This window comes from Miniopterus natalensis, chromosome 6 (genome assembly GCF_054644295.1).
Source record: "Miniopterus natalensis isolate mMinNat1 chromosome 6, mMinNat1.hap1, whole genome shotgun sequence".
NCBI classification, from domain to species: Eukaryota; Metazoa; Chordata; class Mammalia; order Chiroptera; family Miniopteridae; genus Miniopterus; species Miniopterus natalensis.
The window spans coordinates 65,588,512-65,608,752 of record NC_142086.1 but is presented as its reverse complement, the minus strand read 5'-3'; the positions used below and the strand labels follow the sequence as shown (position 1 = coordinate 65,608,752).

Sequence of the window (20,241 nt, the reverse complement as noted above, 5' to 3'; positions counted from 1 at the left end):
CAACACTTACCAGTCATGCAACCTCAGGAAACATGCTTGTTAACCCCGAGCCCTTTTCCTCCCGGGGAAAAATAATACATACCTTCATGATTGCTCTAAGGATTAAGATGAAAGGTATGTAAAACCCCTGGAGAGGCTCAGTACATTATTTCTCCTGTAGGCTTTCTCGATTCAGGATCAGCAAATCCAGCTACCATGCTAATTTCATGTTCTCTACGGTAGTTCACCAGAATGTTAACTGTTCATTCCCCCTCCCGTCCTACTGTTTCATGCACATGGTTTTGTTAAACTTTTCTGAGATTGCATAACACAACTATTTGATTATAGTACTGTGAAGTTATTAAGCTTATTACCTATTTTTTAAAAGGTTTTTTTTTTTTTACTCTCAAACTCATGAATGTACAGAGGACTTTCCAAAAGCTACATGAAGTGTGATACCATGCCTGATTCATATAGATGAGATTTTAGCCTTCTGCTATGGAGCCAGACAATTTGTGAGATGTGAAACAATGCCACTTCGCTCATTCAATTTTTTGGTATCGGAGAACATAGTAATTTTTCATTTTAAAAAACGTTACTTATGTTAACATGCAATGAGTGTCAGAAGGTCCTGTAACTGAACTATGAGAACTGCTGAGTTAGACTCTGAAGCCTGTAGGAAAACTGCGGTGTAAGCAAGACTTCTTCAAATAGATGCCATGTTATATGCACCCACATCTCAGGGTCTGGTGGGCTTTCAAACTAAGTATCCCCTTTCTTCCTTTTGCTGGGAAAAAAGATTATAAGCAATTACTTACTGGCTCTAATCCCACAGCAAGTTACAGTTTTTCTAAACAGAGATCTGGCGCCAGTATTGAACTCCAGTTACTAAGATAGCTATTAATGATGGTTATTTCTGTTTTCATCTTCACACAGAGTTTATTCATGTGACATTTTGGCACGTCAGAAACCAAAAGTAAGATAATTGAAGGCGCCAAATTGAAATAAAATAGGAAGATCATCAGCCGAGAAAGACCTGCTGGAGAAAGCAGAGTGAGTATGGTATGTTGTTAAGAATTGGGTTCTTAGTAAGTAGAAAAGCAGAGACTGGGTCTGTGAAAATAAATCATGGTTTGTTTCCTTCAGGCCCTGCTAATACTTCTAAACTGGGCAGATCACAGGCAAGCCCAAAGGGGCCTTGAAAAGGACTTTCACAGTAACGTTGAGTTGATCCATTGGTTAAAAAAATTAGGAACTGTGTCTTATAAATCTCTGAATCTCTGGAGTGAATGTTAACATTTTTGGGGACGGGTAGCCTGTCAGAGGTTTTTTTCTTGTCCTGGGGGCGTTGTTTAAAGAACAAAATGTTGGCGTTTTGATTACTTTCAGTGGTTTATTGAGGACCTGGCGTATAAAGTTGATGTCACCTCAGAAAGTTTTGGTTTCCGTGATGATCTTCAGGAACCAGTGTAAAACTGCCAAAGCTCCCTTCCACTGCTTTTATTGCCTCAAGTTGCGCATCTCGCCTGGGCCTTTTCTCCTTCGCCTCTTCAGGTTTCTTCCAGCTTCACGGTCCCTGGTGTGGTCCAGCTCAGGTTTGTTCTGTCGTCTCTTCCAGTCCTCTAAGAGCGGCCTGGTTACTGCCTTGGGGACGGCAGCCGACCCTCCTCTTCCTCTGCTTCCTGCACCTTTGCTCACTCAGCCCAAGGAGACTCCGCCAGGCAGCAGCCTGCTTTGCTGGCCTCCCACCCGGCCCCACCGTGAGTCTGCGATGAAATGGAAACAGGAAGCGGCCCTTGCATGTTGCCGTCTTAAACGTGGATTCCCTAGCTTTGCTCATTACATCTTGCATAGGAGTTATTAAGGATAAAATCATTTTATACAGATAATTCTTTTTTAACTTTATACTAAAGATGTACCTTTTTTTAAAAACTGGGTCTTCATAAATATGAGTCCACACTATTTCCCTTCCTCACCTCCATTCCAAACCAACATTCGCCATTTAAAGCTAAGCCTGTTTGTTCCTTGGCACAGGAGGGCATCACGTGGTCTTGTCATCCCCTCTGTGCTTCCTTAGTTAAGCACCGCCACTGACGAAGCCTGCGGCCTTTGTCAAGGTGTTCACCGTGAGTCCATGCCCTTGTGTATTGCATATCAAACCTGGAATGGAGCTTTCTCACTAGAGGGTCACGTTAAACTACATGGTATATTTGAGCATAGAAAAAAATTTGTACAGAAAACTTGTTTCATTGGTTTTTTCACCGATAGTTATAAATATGGGTATTAAATGACTTTTTAACTGTTTTTAGATATACACGTGTGTGTGTAAATAGATACATTATTTGTGTTCCCTAATAAGTGAATTTATGACATTGGTGTATTTATGGCCATCAGAGTATGTTAAAGAAAAAATTATTCACGACCCTTGTTGAAGAATGGTAAGGCAGAGCCATTCAGGACCACTGCGATAGGTGTAGGGACCGCGGTGATGCGGTTCTGCAATGACAGGAAGAGATGGGGCTCAACTCCAAATACAAGTGGGAATTTATAGATAGCCAAGGAGCAAGGTGGGGGGGGTCAGTGGATGGAATATTACTAAGGAAACATCAGGGGTCAGAGGGGACTCTGTCTAAACCCTCGCAGGCTTCTTGCTGAAGGCTGGTCAGGGCGATTGGACACCACCTGGGGCATGGCAAGGGATGAGGAACCTGATCAGATATGGAGGGTGAGAGATGCTGGGTAACCTGACTTAGCAGGACTCTTGCTAAAACTGGACAATGGAAAGATGAGCACAGAAGCTCAATCACAAGATGCTTTGTCCAGTTAGGATGCGTTCTGTCGGCAGAACTGATAACCTCCTCCCACACTGAATTTGTTCCCTTCAGGCAGTATCATTATCCTCATTACTCCTTTGAAATTATTTAATCAGTTATCTGCTTTTCAACAAATTATTTTCACATTTTATACTTGATATTTCCTAACTTTTTTCCTTAAAAGTTGAGAAACTCAAAAAGACCTATAATACTACCATAGTAATAAGTCAATATGTACCTTTTAAGTTTTTTCAATACATGTATAATGTCTTTAAAAAGAATGATGTAATTTTGTAATCTGCAATTCATTTAATTAAACATTGTGGGAATTTATATTATTTTTTAAACATGTAACAAATTCATAAGGCTTAGCATTGAACAAGTGCAGAAAAGGTGGAGTGAAAACAGTCTTAGCTTCTAACTTGAGAGCCTCTTTCACTGACAGAAAGATGAAAGGGGGGACGGGTGAGGCGATATTATCGAGTCAGAGTGGGACTTGGTCAACAACTGTAATTGTTCCTGTATTACCTGCAGGCTGCGATTTTAAGCCTGTGTTTTCACTCCAGTAGTAAAAGTATTTTATCTTTCTACAAGTTATTAAAACTTGTATTTATATGGAAGTTTTAGTAATTTATATATAAAATTTTGGTTATAGATCTGAGAATTCTGAATGATCTGGGTCTCCAAAAATCACCAAAGTATACATATTAATTCTTCATCATATTCCATTCTCTATGTTTTATGAGAAATATAAATTCCTATTTAATACATATAATTATTTGTGGATATGATTGGATTAAATTAGATTTTGAGAATTGTAGTGCTTGTTTTGTAAAGTTTTAAAGTAGAGAGAGAATCAAGATAGCATCAAGATTTTTTCACTTTTCTTTGCAGGGATGGAAAATAAAGCAAAGCAGTGTTTTCTCGGATGTACTTCAGCAGGCCTTCTGAAGTTTAACTAAAAGTATGACTGCTCTTTCTTCAGAGAACTGCTCTTCTCAGTACCAGTTACATCAAACAAGTCAGCCCTTAGATGGTAACTGTTTGCTAGTCTTGATTATACTTGGGAAAATAATACTAAATATCCTCACACTGGGAATGAGAAGAAAAAACACCTGTCAAAATTTTATGGACTATTTTTGCATTTCACTAGCATTCGTTGATCTTTTACTTTTGGTAAACATTTCCATTATATCCTATTTCAGGGATTTTGTACTTTTAGGCATTAGGTTTACTAAATACCACATCTGCTTGTTTACTCAAATTATTTCTTTTACTTACGGCTTTCTGCATTATCCCATTTTCCTGGTAGCTTATATAGATTATCATCTGAATTTTTCTAAAGCCAACTTTCCACTTAAGTGTCAGAAATTATTTTATTTCTTTATAGTCGTTTTAATTTGGATTTCAGTCTTTGCTTATGTTTTGGGAGATCCAGCTATCTACCAAAACCTGAATGCACAAAATGTTTATTCTTATCAGTGTCCTTTCTACGTCAGCATTCAAAGTTACTGGCTGTCATTTTCCATGGTGATGATTTTATTGATGGCTTTTATAACCTCTTGGTCAGAAGTTACTACCTTGGTACAGGCTATTAGGATAACTTCCTATATGAATGAGACTGTCCTATATTTTCCCTTTTCCTCTCACTCTAGTTATACTGTGAGCTCTAAAAAAACACTCTTGCCCAAGTTCATTGTTTGTTTTCTCGGTACCTGGTTACCATTTGTACTGCTTCAAATAATTACCCTTTTATTTAAAGTACAGATTCCAGCATATATTGAGATGAACATTCCATGGTTGTACTTTGTCAATAGTTTTATCATTGCTACAGTTTTCTGGTTTAATTGTCACAAGCTTAGTTTAAGAGATATCGCATTACCTGTGGATCCATTTGTGAACTGGAAATGCTGCTTCATTCCACTTGCAATTCATAATATTGAGCAAATTGAAAAGCCTATATCAATAATAACTTGTTAATGTGTTGCCATGGTTAAAACTTACAACTGAAGTAAGAATCATAACTTTACAAAACGGAAGAATGACGACTCAGGACACACAGAGACTGAACTGAACTGAACTGAACTGAAGCCTCCCTCAGCCACGCCGCGCCCCCCCCTCCAATGTTCATACTTTTACAAAATGTGTATTTTAGGGCTGTGATATTATTTCTCTTTTTGTTTGTTTTTTCACACAATAATTGCAAGAGAAAATTTTATACCTGTTCAGAAAAATTGCATGTTACAGATATTAACATAAAAGTGAAATGAGTTAACATTTGGCCATACTGATGTTTGTTTTATCCAGAAAGCTTCTGGATGCAAACTGCTATGTAAATCTGAGATTTGCTGCCAACTTTGATATAAACTTAAATAAACATTTTTATTAAATTCAGAGCAAGAAAATCAAGATCATTTTCTTAAAGTGATTTGGTATAACTATTCTTTAACATAAGGGGAAGATTAGCTCAATTTAAATTTAGCTAATTTTAAAAAATATCTCTCTGTTCTAAATGTAAATATTTCTGGAAGCAGAGTTTTGGCTGCTTAACTTACAGAACTGGGAGTAGTGACTAGGTCTCTTTCCATGATGTGCTAAATTCATTTTCAGTTATAACTTATATGTAACTTGAAATGTCAAAGCATATTACATTGGCAACATATCACGCTGTAAAAGTAAAGTAGGGTTTCTCATCCTCAGCACTACTGCTATTTTGGGTTAGGTAATTGTTTGGGGAGACTGCCCTGTGCATTGTGGGGTGTTAGCAGCATTCCTACCCTCCCGTGGTGGGCACAACTGCCCCTGGCTGAGAACTACTGGAATAAAGGAATCTGGATGGCGAATAATCTGGTCACTTTGTGAATTAAGTTGAACTACACAGACATTATCTAATGTGTCAGTATCTAAACCCGGCCCTCTCACTTCTCTGCTACTTTCCTATGAACGTAATCGCTTTCTAATTGGCCATAACATGGGACTAGTATATTTTAAAAAATATTGTACTTAATTAGTAGAGATTTAAACTCTGCATATTTTAAGTCAGGAAAATGTGTAACTTTTCGAACTCTTTATTAAGCTTTTTTGTTGTTCACTTAGTGTACTACCCATACCTCATAAGCTTAAAGAAAAAAAGAAAGTATTCAATAGACCAGCCAAATGGAAGAGGCTTTTATTTGCAAAGAAATGAACTTAACAGCTGGTCTACAATATATTATTGAATTATAAACAATATAAATAAATGATCCTGTAGGCCCACTAACCTTCCATCCAGACCCACATGAAGCAATGTTACAACAATATTCTCTGTGAAAATGTGCAGGTAACAAAGGTGCAATTACAAGCAAGTTTAAGCAGCAGAGCATAAGGTGCTTTAATTTAATGGTTAATGTTGCCATCAACAAACGTCTGAATGCTTAGTTTTACTTCACTGAGTACAGACACAACAAATATGAAAATCTAAAATTAACGTACATGCTACGTGTTAATATGAAAGTGCCTTCTCTTTTTTAAAAAAATACACCAAATGGACAATCTTTTTACATAGATCGTGGTGTGCTCTTATAACGCAAAATTAACTTCATTTTCAGGTTATACGTTTGAAACCTGTAGCTATAGACACCAATCTAGGAACACTAATGCTAAGAATGCTAAAACTATTTAATTTCCTGTAAGGAGGACTCTAATACAATATCCAATGTAAAGAATACATCTATATATAATCTTAACATTTGTTTCCTATAAAGATAAAAAATGTTTTTCCCCTTGTGATGCTTTGTTCATTCGGGGTGGGTCAGTTTTTGAGGTTTTAATAATATGAAAGTCCTATTTTAGAACAATGTGAGGAACCAAAAGGAGGAATTAAAAAAGTCAATTATCATGTGTTTGAAGCATCAAAAATTAATATTTTTTAAAAACTAATTTATCACAACAATTTGCCTTTGTTAAATCTACAACAACAAATTAACAAGCAAGACAAAAAGCACTAATTCAGCAAAGAGGCCTGAAATGCCTGTCATCAGTGTCGGCATCCGTCCTGCACACTGCTGCCTACAACCCCAACCCTCAGCACAAGCTCACTCCTGGCTCTGAGGATAGTTTCTGGAACCTACTTTCACTTTTTTTTCCTACTAAAAAAACAAAAAGCTCTTAAATAAAAAGGTGATTGGGAATCTGGTTAAACGTTTCAGAAGTCAGATATCCAAAATTACACCATCCTTGCATACTCCACTCACTTTAAAATGTTTAATATGTATATAAACAATATTTAAGCAATATATATTTTAACAGCATAAAATATTTTTAAAATTGGGTAAATCAAAACATCTTAAAATTAAATTTTAAACAGTGCCATGGAAGAAAAATGTAACCCAGTCTATTGGTGACTTGGATGTTAGTGTTCCTTCTTTAATCAATTTGTTAAAGATTCTAATCCAACATGTGGACATTTTCCTGCTTTAAGAAGCTGTGACTATGATGCGTAAAAGGTCTCTTTAATATTAGTTATTTTCATTTTTTATTTTTATAGAGAATGTTAGTATCAAGCAATGTTACTATGTAAAGCTGTGTCAGTAGGAATTACAGTGTAATTCACAGAATCCTCAAGTGGTAAGGAATCTCGACCCAGTTAATAAATGATCCCATTCAATGCTTGCTCCTCAAATACCTGTCAGTTTAAACATGGAACTCTTTTATGTTTACTAGTTCTACATTTTAAAGGAAACCCTTTTACTGTATAATGTGTGCTTTCTAAAAAGTCGATAATTGTAATGAAATTTATTTTATGTAATCTTTCTTGCTTTAAAAATAAACAAAAACCCAAACAAAATAAAAAACAAACCTGTTCAGTAATCTCCTTTGAGATTTTTCAGTTTTAGACAGTTACTGCATTGTCAGTACTGGGTGTAAAGCTTTTGTAGTTAAAAATGTATAGTAAGCACCAGCTTCTTTGTCTTATTCTGTCACACACCCCGCATAGCAACACCTCTGGAATAGATGCCAGTGTGAAAATAGTTCTTAGAAATAGGGGCTGTTACACAGTCTTGAAATAGATATCCTTAATGTTAATACCCTTAATTTTATAACGTAATCAGGTATATGACTGATTGATGTTTAGTCTGTGAAATGTTGTAGGACTTGATGTGATTCACTCAGACCCTTTAGCTGTCATCTAGCCTAATCCTTCCCCCAAAGCATACAAAAGTTCCCTCAGTTCCAACTTCACATTCAGTACATTAAGTAATAATTATGTCCATGTCTGTTTAAACTACAATCAAAATTTTGTTTGGGAACAAAACTGTTTACTAGTTCCTTATGATGTATACCACACACTGTAAGTGTTCCAACGGTTTGCAAAATGAATGGATAAATGCACGAATGATGTTCATGTGCTCACATATTCCATGGGTAACGCGCAAGAAGCATTTAGAAAAATGTCCTCATTTGCTTGTCTGTTTGAATTTTCTGCCTTGTTCCTTAGGACAACAAAGACTAGGTGACCCAGGAAATAATGTTTAATAAATAATTATCTTAGCAATAGCTCTGAAATGTAACATGAACTGTTAAAAAGGGAATGAGAATTAAGTAGAAGCAACTGAAATACACCTCGTCATGTGGCCAGGATCATAGTTGCAGAGCTGGGAGGAACCTCAGAGGTGATAAACCAAAATCAGCACTTTGAGTAGTACAGACTCCACACTTACATACTCGGGAGAGGAACAGGTTAAAAGGCAGTAACTGCCTAGGGTGTCACACACAGCTATTCCAACTGATGTAGAACCTCAGTCATTTGTCATATTTAATGATTATGTTCATCTATTAACTATTAAAGTAGATTATTTATTTAGTACTATCTGAAACAAAAAGAATTATGACTTTTAAGCCATTCTAAACAAATTTTAAGCAATGGATACTTCTGGTTTGCTTGAGGCAAGACTAAAAAGTTCCTTTCTAAAGTAGGTTGATGTTTATATTTCACTACCAGCCCCATCACCCTCAGAAACACCAACTTCTTCACCTCCATCAATTAAAGCTCCAAAAAACATGGATTTAACACTGATAATATTCCCTAAAGTATAACTTAAGCCAATAATGATGGCTACTATCAGTCCTTAAGAAGATCACTGGAGTCTATGAATAGGTAGTCTAAAAGGACTTACTATATCACTCTTAAATTTAAAACCATGCCATGTTAGCATAACTTTTACATTTATATTGATTTCTTTTTTCCAAATTAAGATTCATTCTATACTTTCTTTTAGACAATACATTTAAAAACCTTTGCACAGGTTTTCTTTCTATGGATTCATATTTACGCCACCAGTATCACTGAGAGCAATTGTACTTTTCAAAAATAGTAGGAAAAAGTATTTTTCTAGTGTACCTCCTCTCTAACATCTGAGATAAAAATTGTCATCTTTAAATAAAATTAAATGTCCATAAGCTATAAAAAGGGAGAAAACATTCATAGAAAACATTTCTCAAAAGGTTCCATAAACATGGCACTTAAAAGGTTCATGTGTTAAAGTAGAATGGGACGATTTTCATTAGAGAAGCTGGGCTTCAGATCTGGAAAGGAGAGAGGTCACTCGCTTTTAATGTATGTGTACTAAAGTGAAAGTTCAGAAGCCAAACATTTTGTTCTGGTATATGATGGTAATAACTACCATCCTATTAGTGCTTTACAAATTTCAGAACTTTCTCACAGCATTATTTTAAGCTAGATTAAATAAGCTCTAAAAAATAATATGTAAAATTTTAGAATTCTTAAAAATTTAGGAAACTTTTTTCAAAGAAGATAATATAATTTTTAACTCTTTTTATTGATGTAATGGCTTGTATTGCTGCTCTGAAGGAAATTATATAGTGATACATTTTCTGAACTTCTAACAAAAGAGAATTATCTTCCCAAAGAATTCTTTTAAAGATATACAGCTTTTAATAGGCTGAAATTAAATTTTAGTAAAATTGCATATTTTCTTTTCCTAATACTGCATTTGTGCTTATCTAAATTGAATCGCAATCCTTAAGATGAAATCAAATGTTCTACATAGATCCATAAAATACCAATATTGATGAATGTGAATTAAACAGTTTATTTCATGATCCGCACTACTGTGCATCAAAAAATAGAGGTAGGCTTGTGTTAATTGAAATCCACACTGATGAAGAGAAACTTATAGCTCTTAGTCATCCAATTCTTAGTCTGAGACACAACCTAGCAAATAAAATACGACCTTAAAAATGCTTTTCTTTATAAAAATCTATAAGATTGATTCAATCGTGGCATCTGAAAGTATACTCAATTCTGATAACAATTATAACGATTAACCTTTGAGTTTTTGACAGCCTAAGACTATACAATCTATATACTGCCCTACCACGTTTGTGCCATGGTGATACCAACACCCTGCAAATGCCAATAGTGGGACTTAACATTTAATTGAACACATCAGTGATATGAGGCACTATGACATTTCAATCTAAGACTGGTACCTGAAGAAATGTCTGACTATAATTTCACACTGGATATATGAAGATTAGCTATGTCAAAAATTATTCGCCCAGCAGGGTGTGGCTCAGCAGTTGAGCGTGGGCCTAGGATCCAGGAGATCGGGGTTCGATTCCCGATCAGGGCGCATGCCCGGGTTGCGGGCTCGATCCCCAGTCGGGGGCGTGCAGGAGGCAGCGGATCAAAGACTCTCTCATCATTGATGTTTCTCTCTGTCTCCCTCCGTCCCTCTCCTTTCCTCTCTCTGAAATCAATAAAGATATATTAAAAAAAAAAATTATTCAAAGGCATGGGCATAACAATACTTATTTCATACAGTGGGCTACTTAAAATCATTTCTATTTAAAACTAGGTAAAACATGAATATTAACTTCAAAAGTGCAGACATTTGTTCAGTGTTGAAGTGGGATAAACTAACAAGCGGCAGGTCTCGTCGGCCTCTCTCGCATTCTCGTTTCTTCACTAACATGTCTTTTCTCCCATTCTACCTTCTCTACTTCTAGGTGACAGCCCTTAAAGTGGGACTTTAAAAATGTCTGTTTAGAGGATGCCACAGCAAATTAAAAGTACCATCTTGGAAATAGCTAGATGCCACTTAAAAAGTGACAGGTATGGGGACAGCAGTCTGTCTCATACTATACTGATTCCATCAAAGCTGCATAGCTGTGTCACACACATCCCTATACAAGGTTTGATGAAAATCCACATCATGTAGAAAATAATTTTTACAAACCAGCTCTCTCTCTCAGCTTTTCTTAGAACACACGGCTTAAAGCAAATAAAATTTCAAACGTGTAGGGTTTTTTCCCCTCAATGGAAAAAGAGTGCATCAGTTTAAACAAGTCAGAAAATGCAAACCTAAGTAGCAAAAGTCGGAAGAACTTCCCATATCCCCTTTCTGCCTGTCATTCCCTGTCCTCAATCAAAATCCTAAAACAGTTATGTGAAGGAAAATGAAAATAATAGCACTCTTCCCACCTGTATCATATTAAAACTGCTTATAAAGCTCAGGGGAGAGGGGGACACCCAGTGTCATCATCTATACCCACTATGTGTAACTGAAATTAAGATGGTTTAATCATCTTGAGAGAAATAGCTGCATCAAAGGTCAGAACAACCAACTAAAAGCAAATGAGCCATTTCTAAATAAAATGACTCACTTGAAGAACACAGGTATATTTTCTGGTATGTTTCGAGTGGGGACAACAAAAAATCTGAACTTAATCTTCAGATTATTATTAAAAGACTTAAGATTGTAAGGCGCTCTCAGTGGAAACCCCTCTTGTAAGCTTTCTTGTATACTTAACACAGTGCTAGGCACAGGGGCTTTAGTAAGTACATCATGACTGCTATTAGAAGAGGGTGTAAATAAAAGAACCTATAACAGTTCAAAGCTAGCACCTTAAAGGTAAAGATAATATAGTTATGGGAAGCAATCATTATTGCAAGGGGAATCTGTCCCCAAATAATTTTATACTAATTGTCTGTGGATTTTCTATGATAAAGTTTTAATTCCAAGGGAGATTTTTGTTTGTGCCCCTACCGCCGAACAGTGAACCATCTCCCACTACTGTCTAGCCTGTACTTGTGTTCTGAAATTGCAACATGAGGGGGAAAGTCAAGCATATGACAACTCTGTCACAATGATTAAATGCTAATAAGTGAAAGTTTACTAGAGTACCTACCTTTCCTTGAAACTTTAATCCAATAATTAAAAATGTGATATAAAGAAATATGTAACGTGGATTACAAGCTATCGTAGGTCTGGAACATGAGCCTTACACTATATTACACATTCTAATCCTACACGCAACTATCAGTAAACATCATTTTTTAAAACATTACTACACAAAAGAATCCCACAAAGCATACATTCAAACAAGAGGCATCTAAAGATTAAAAAAATTACCCGCTGTATTTTTGTATAAAAATAATCAACATTCTCTAATGTACACAAAGCCAAAAGATAAATATCTGTGATGTCTTTAATGACATCTTTAGTCTTTTACTAGCTCAACACAATCTTTTTGAAAAGAGCAGTGACAATGACTGAAACCCATGGACTCTTCCCCACTTTTGCCAAATATCTATGTGTGTTCCGTCAGTTACTAAAACATTTCCATTGTATGGTAAAGATTAAAAAAAAGATTAAAACAAATTTTTGATGTCCAGGACTATAAAGCTCTCAGGGCTCCCATAATTATTTTGTTTTAGTGTCATTCTAGGAGATCGCTAAGCGTTCAGTGAAAGGTTTTGCTTTAAAAATTTTCCTCTAAAACATGTCCGTATAAAATGAGATCTCACTCTCCAAGAGATATCACTTGGTAAGTGCTTTGCAGGAGGCATGCAAGGGTTTAGTCAGGAAAAAGGAATACGCTTTCTAGCTAGACCCAGCATGTTCAACATCAGAAAAACTCCAAAGACCAAATACATATATCTGCCACAAACTATTGCCTTGTCAGCAAAGGTTCTATGTACACTGGTTCATAAGGTATAATCAGATTATGCCTTAATTAGTACAGAGGAGCAGAGAGATATGAAAGATAATATGAATCAATGTCTTCTGAGTCAAATTATTTGTATGCTGTCCTTATTTTACCGGCCAATTTAATGGATTTCCCCCCCTTTTTCTAGTGTGCATACACTGAGAAAAATACTTCACCAGGATACTGATGCTGTCTAATATACTTCCATTGTATAATGTATCCCTTTGGGTAAAAAAGAGAAACATTTATCACTCTTACATCAGTTTCTCAACCTTGGCACTACTGACATTTTGGACCACATAACTCTGTTATGGAGAGCTATACTGTGCATTGTAAGATATACAGCAATATCCCTGTCCTCCATGTGTTAGATACTGATAGCAACCCTCCCACGCCCCCCAAGCTACGACAACCAAAATGTCCCCTGGGCAGCAAAACTGACCTCCAGGCGTCACAGGTGTGGCTAAGTGGTTGAGCGTCAACTCTCGCACCAAGAGGTCGCTAGTTTGATTCCCAGTAAGGGGTGCGCAGGAGGCAGCTGATCGATGTCCTGCTCTCACATCAATGTTTCTCTCTCTCTCCCTTCCTCTCTCTCTAAAATCAATAAAAACATATTTTTTTAATTAAAAAAAACCCACACATACGAAACACTCATCTCTGGGAGAACCACTGCTCTACAAAAACTAAGAGGAAAACTTTTTCAACTACACCAAACTCTTGGTCAAGTTTGGAATAGAAACCAACTCTTCTGACTTCCAGGTGAGTATTATTCTTGCTACAATGCAATCCTTTTTTATAGACAAAGCAACTTTCTAACATTTTTTTTTTTTAATGCACACTGATATCTCATGGCATACAATTCCAGTCACTGGACTCCTAAATTATTCCTAAATTATCTCTCATTACAACCTATGGAAAACTTAGAGCATAGAAAAATGTATAACAAAAATGGATCAAAAGAGGAGAAATGTAAATCATTAAATTACTTTAAAAAGGATTCTTTATATTAATGATAAACATTACTTTTTAAAAAAGTGTCTACTATAACACGCTTCTTTGAAAAATATCATGGCCCTCTATAACAAGTCTTTCAATGTTGTGTAACCTGTAAAATTAATTTCATCGATGTTGGCTAATTATGAAAATGTACGATGAATTATTATATCTGTAGAAGAAATGTCAGCTTTTGATGTGGAGATCCCAATGTGCTTGGCTATTCACCACAGTAAGTGATAATATTCTAGGCCAACCTGAGCCTTTACCTTACAAGTTCATTTAAGAAGAGTAAAACTGTTATCTCAAAGCCTCATGATCCTGTTAAGATTCCTTCAGAGAGTTGATGCGTGCACAGATCTTCAGGGCTGGGCCGAGCTTGATATTCATTGCACTCATAAGATGGTCTTCTTTTAGCAAGAGAAGGGCCTGTCCATCAATCTCCTGTGCTCTGAACTCATCTGCGATATCCTGACAGCCTGGAATTTGATCAGAGGAAGAAAGAATTAATACACAACAATTAGACTTTACTCCTAATAGTCACAGTTATGCTCTCACTGGGTCTGAGTATCTGAAATACAGGTTGAGAAATAAATGAAATTTATTTATGGTAGTTTTAGGTTCACTCCTGAAGAAGAGAGTATTTCTTGGCATCCTGAAAATAAAAATTAATACAAATCCAGGTAAAGCAATTCACTTGGAATTCTTGTTCTAAAAATAACAGAAATAATTAGTAAGAGTCAAGTAAAATGTACAGATTGATCAGTCTAGATACAGCATATCTTCACAAAAAGGACGATGGTGTCACCTCAAAGCATGCCACACATGTAACAAGTTTAGACTAACTAGCTGTTATACCTCATGAACTTGTCTTTCTATAATATACCCTTCACATGTAGGTATAGAGGAGTAAAATATAATGTTCTGCCGTTTACATAACAATTTAACAATATTTTTTTATGTACCAGAGTATGACTTTATTGCTTGTCCCTTATTTTAATTTACAACCTTCAATTGGCAAGCACATCTAAAACATTTTTATTGTTCACTCAGGATAGAACCAGTCCATCAAGATTTTAGTATTGCTCTACTGCAGTAATGCTGAAATGTATTACACTGCCCAACTTGTAACTTTAAATCTTAATATCATTGGACTCATCTCCATTTTTGAAACACAAATTCTCATTGAAATTAGGGGCTTACTAACTAATCTCTTGCCAAATAACCAATATTTTAGTTTTCAGTTTAAACCAGGTGCTTTACCGGGTAACAAACACAATGCTAGCCTCTACTTGAGCCCCAAATGTTTTTATTATCTACCAAATTTTGCACAGTCAGGTTACTCAATAAACTTCCCCACTAAGGATAAACTAGCAGGGAAGATAATGAATTAAGGAACCAAGAGAGAAGAGAATGCAAAATGTAGAAGCTTCCTCAGACAGTAAAATTATAAAAATAAATTTAAGAATAAATACAGCCTAAACTCTATTTTATCCAAATCAGCATTCTAAGGGAAAAAAAGAAAAAGAATAAAAATGGAAATGGTTACGTTACATCTTCAGATACCACAACTTTGAAGAAATTACCTTTCTTTCAAATATATCCTCTTGTAAGTGAAGGACTGAATGAGCAAATAAACAGTGAGCAAAACACAGAACCTGCTGCAGAAGAGCCACCTGTAAGAGTGACACAAACACTTTCTGGTTTGGGCTGTGTGGCCATCTTTCTCTTCGGTTATTTCTTTTGCCTTCTTTGTTGGTTGTATCTTTCCTGTTTCCTACACAGCAGCCAGCTTATCAATTTCTCTAGTATTTTAGTAATTTCTCAGACTTCTAAAAATTGACATTTCCAAAGTATCCTATGCAAAATTTTTATGATTTTCCCCATTTACGATATAAAATAAATTATATAGTTAAAAGGGATTACTCACCGTAGAAAAGACCCTTTTCTTTTCCCAGAGGTAGCTCTCAAAACTGGGCAGACAAAACTGACTAATCTTGCGTCTAGCTGTGACTTCATCCTTCTTTATATGAAAGAACTAATGTTCTTCTCTCTTCAGTCTTACTTACAAGAACACACGAAAGAAAAGAAGAGAGAGAAAGATAGGGTAGGACTTACTTAGATTCAGAAAACAGGAGCAATGAGAAGTAATGAAGACCGTAAGAGCTACATTTGGGAATAGAAACAAGGAGCTCTCCATGAGGAAAATATATTGCATGTTCTTGTTCCTCTGCATTATGAGATCCCTCTTCAAATGTCTTTTTGTGGGTGGACAATAAATGTATTAGCAAAATAATAAAGAACAAAAAGAGTTTGGGAAACAACATGATCAAATATGAATACATTATCTTCAGAATTTTAGATCACAACTTTCTTAAGCCAACCAAAAAAGGGGGTTGTACTACATTAGTATAGAAATGAAAAACTAAACTTAAAAAAGAAAAAGTAGAAATAAATATGCTTTCAGAAAATCATTAGAGAAAAAGGAATTTTTTTTTAAATTCTGGATGCTCAGGTATACTGACCTAAAGTTCAATGAGTTTCTTACATTGGAATCTACTGTAAAATGGCTGGCACCCTAGGGATCTGTACAAATTAGACCCCAGCTGCAGTAACCAGTCAGCGCAGCTGCCTTTATGTCACCAGAAGCAAGTATCAGGATGTGCACAGACCAGAAACATGGACATGGGTCCCAACTGAACTGCAAGCATCCAGTCACTTTTCCAGAGAAACCCAAAATAAACTCACTCTGCACAAAAAATGACCTCTGTAGGTGGGGGGGAAAGATACTACCTGCCACTGGAGACTACAGAATAAGCAAGTCCCAATATTAGTATTATGAAAAGCTGTTAATAGTCATGTTTTATATGATTCCGACACTTCATATGCCTACAGAGAAATCAAATCTGCAGATTCACAGGTCAATAAGTACCGAATAAACTGATATTTGCAAAAGGCAGTTCAGTGTTTGAAGGAAGAGTTAAAGAAGATAACTGCAATTAACTGAAAAAGAATCATTTCCGTAGAGAACTTTTTAATGCACAAAAAGTTAGAAGAAAATTTTTCATCCTGCTAACAGCTCTGAGGTTCAGGTGCACTGACTGCATCCAGCCTCTATTATGGTCCTGCCAGAACGGTTCACAAGATGACATTATACAAAGACAAGTGAAAACTCTAGGAGTAAACATAGGTGCCCTGATAAAAGACGGAAGCCCATCCTCAACTGGAAATAAACAAAATACAAAAGATGACAAAATTTACAAGCTTGTTCATTCTATGAAAAAAACCTTGGGAATAGACTACTCAGAAAAACACAGACACAAAAAAACCCCAGCCCTGAATGAGCTGAAAGAGGCTCAAAAGGAAGTTTACAAAGGCCAGAAGAACATAGAGAAATGAAGATAAAAGCTTATTCTGGTATGAAATTTACCTGAAGCTACAGGCATTATACACAGAAAAACTTTGAGAAAGAAGATACAACGATCACAAAAATAAAAATAAGCTTGTTATTTAATCTATCAAAGCAGTCTGGAAATATTCCCATTTAATCAGTAAAAGAAAAGCAGTTATATTAAGCAGACCCAAGCAATTCTTAATTATAAAGCAGTCTCCTCTTAATGACATGTAATGTTCTCTAAACACAGGCAATAAAATTAAGTGTTTTGATGAACTCAGTAAGACAAGCATCTCAAGTTATAAGCAATAATATATTTTTTAAACTCAAATGAAGCAAGAATGAGACAAAGGAGTTTAGCCTTTGTTCTAGTAAAAGCAGCCAAGAGTAGCCTCACGGCAAATAGATGCTGGGGGAAATTAGAAAATTAGCCCTAAAAAAGCATGTGAAGTGACAGAAGACTCAGCACTATCTATTACTTATTAGATAGACAACTACTTTCTTCAGGACGTGAACCACCCCTCACTCCCAAAGGAAAAGAAATATTTTCCACCGAAGGAGAAACTCTGCTAACAAAGAGCTCATATGCCCCATTTGGAAAACATACTACTTCTGAAGATGACAGAATCAAAGTTTAGCCCAGGGGATCACTATGGATTTTACGGTTAAATCTCAAGATATCTAAACTGGTCTAAAATCTAAAATCTGTTTCATTAAGTATTAAAACCACAAACAGTAAAGAGTCACCATCCTCTAATACATCAGTTTTAAAGCAGATTCTAAACCCACATGGTCAGCACTTAACTCACACCTAAATTTTCTTAGGTGCATGCTTAAATATCTTCCCATGGAAAACGTATTCCTTTTTAAACAATTTATTCTTTCTTTAAAAGTGATCATATCTTGTTTTTCTTTAAAAAAACAAATAAAACTTATTTAGCATTTCTAAAAATAGCTATTGAAAAAATAATAAAATCTCAGAGTTCTGTATATAAGGTAAAATGGCTGATAAAATTTTTTTTAAAGCAGTAATACTGCTGAATATACTTTCTTCACTCTCACAGCACATCAGCTGTAATTTTGCTTCGAGGCAGTGGTCACTTTCATAGAAAGATTAATTAGCAAAAATAGCTGGATTAATTTTAATAAGCCTGTAGACAACCTCAAAGGGGATATATTTTTCTGGAAAGCTTGTGTCAAGATAAATGGTATGATTCACAATAAAACCCAAATGGCACAAATATTTTAAAATCTCCTTGTGTTCCATTTTCATAAGGCCAAAAAATATATTATCTTAACATATATAATCAGTGTGGCTCTCATCGTGAGCAAAGGTGCAGATGTCTTTAGTAGCCAACCCCTTGGAGAAAGTGGATATAGAAGATTATTGTCACACTAAAGAAAAAAGATAAAGAACATAAAGATTAAGCTGATGGAAAGAATACCAAAATGAGAGAGCAGAAAAACATAAGAAAGTTACCTCAATACTGGGATAGAATATCATAAATGAATGTTAGTTGTCTACTTAAAAAATCAAACTTTGGAACTGTTCTTGATATCTACTTATTGCAAAGAATGTAGCTTCTTTTAAAAGAACCAGCCTGATTTTTCTAAAAGAAATCAAAAGTTTAACATACTCTAAAGGTCTTGGTTAGTTTTCAAAAATATTAAAAAAATTATAGTCTCTCTTATTTTAAAAAAGGTTAAATTAGGAAATAAGGAGGAAAAAGAATGGAAAAATAGAAGAGCAGAAGGGAAGAAGTGTCTGACTCAATCTCTCTACTGACCTCTCGAGAGAAATCAGACTGAAGAGAAGAGAGCACCTTTAATATCTTCACCGGCTGAGGTGTCACAGCAGAAGCAGGACTAGTCAGTTTTTATCGACTTGGGGATATGAGAAAACACCCAGTTGTGCTGAGGGAATAAGCAAGAGGAAACAGATCACATTTCAATAGCAAATGTCATTTAACTAAATACATGTACATAAGCACTTCTCTAGCCCTTTCGTGCAACAGGTGTGGATGGATCTAACATCATTCCTGTATGTGAATGCACAAGAAAAACATTAAGGCCAAAGTGCTGAATTACATACCAGGCAAAGAATGTATGAAAGCCCAGACATCATCAACCGTCCATATAGAGGGCTCTGTTTGTGCAACTGGTAGCAAGTCACTGTTCTCAGGCATTTTCCTAATTCTCACATCCCGGAGCTCGCGCTCTCTTTCCCGCTCACTCTGCCTGCGCAGACGTGTTGTCATAGCAGACGGCACAGGATCTTCATGAGAAGCCAAGTCTTCTTCTGCAGATGGATAAGTAATTGGAAGCTGGAAAATGTAGTACAAGTAAAATACAGCATTGCACTTTCCTTGCATTACTGAAAAGGGTATTGTACATTGAAGCAAGGTTTCTACAGACCTGCCTAAGGATATGTTCTCTTGCTGCCCCATCAGGGCCACTTGGACGACGGCCACGATGCCCAAGACTTTGATTATCAGGCTTACGATTCCAACGACTAAGTGCAAATTTTTTAGAACAGCTAACATTGTACCTAAGAAATTCAAGTAAGAAAAAATATTAAATGATATATGGGACACTCTATTTAGTAGTTAGTTATGACTTTAAAGTGAATTTGTGAATCAGTAAGTGGCATATACTTCATTAAGAACTATAAACCTCAGACAGTAAACAATAGTGGTCAATGGATTTACTTATATGAACAGTCAAAAACTGGCCTCTGTATGTATCTGTATAATAAGCTCTCAATCTAATACTGGACAGGTAATGATATTCTTTCCTAATAACAGCATGACAGTGGGAGACTGTCTGCAAAACAGAGAGGGCAACTGATGTTTACAGCAGCAGAGTAATTCAAGGTTCCAGGAGAAAAAGAAGTTATAGATTAACTATTTAAACGTTCATCCAAACCGATATTTTCCCAAGTAATAATTTCTGAAGAGAGATTAATAAAAATAAGCTTAAAACAGTAGAAAACAAGAAAATCTCAAATGGCTACTAGAAGATTTTTCAAGTATATTACTGAATCAAAGAGTGAAAATGTAAAGTTGAGAT

The 20,241-nt window shown here is 35.7% G+C and overlaps 2 protein-coding genes across 8 annotated transcripts in view; one reads left to right on the top strand and one right to left on the bottom strand.

Moving 5' to 3' along the window:
* Positions 1-956: 956 nt before the first annotated feature.
* Positions 957-5,165, top strand: GPR160 (G protein-coupled receptor 160). Its single transcript, XM_016202985.2, has 2 exons — positions 957-1,032; positions 3,687-5,165. The coding sequence occupies exon 2, from the start codon at positions 3,759-3,761 to the stop codon at positions 4,770-4,772; it is 1,014 nt and encodes a 337-aa protein (XP_016058471.2). The 5' UTR covers positions 957-1,032; positions 3,687-3,758; the 3' UTR covers positions 4,773-5,165.
* Positions 5,166-5,945: 780 nt separating this feature from the next.
* PHC3 (polyhomeotic homolog 3) overlaps positions 5,946-20,241 on the bottom strand; it is a 66,494-nt gene continuing 52,198 nt past the window's right edge. For 6 of the 7 annotated variants that reach the window (XM_016202998.2, XM_016203001.2, XM_016203004.2 and 3 more), the window contains 3 exons: positions 19,588-19,720; positions 19,265-19,496; positions 5,946-14,257 (listed from right to left, as the gene is read on the bottom strand). In XM_016202998.2, coding sequence (XP_016058484.1) covers positions 14,103-14,257; positions 19,265-19,496; positions 19,588-19,720 — 520 coding nt within the window. In that variant the 3' untranslated portion in view covers positions 5,946-14,102. Of the gene's footprint in view, positions 14,258-19,264; positions 19,497-19,587; positions 19,721-20,241 lie in introns of those variants that run through there. The other variant, XM_016203005.2, reaches the window with a different exon arrangement.

What these genes read in the sequence shown, in the direction of transcription:
- GPR160 (XM_016202985.2), top strand. Translation starts at nt 3,759, where the DNA reads ATGACTGCTCTTTCTTCAGAGAACTGCTCTTCTCAGTACCAGTTACAT.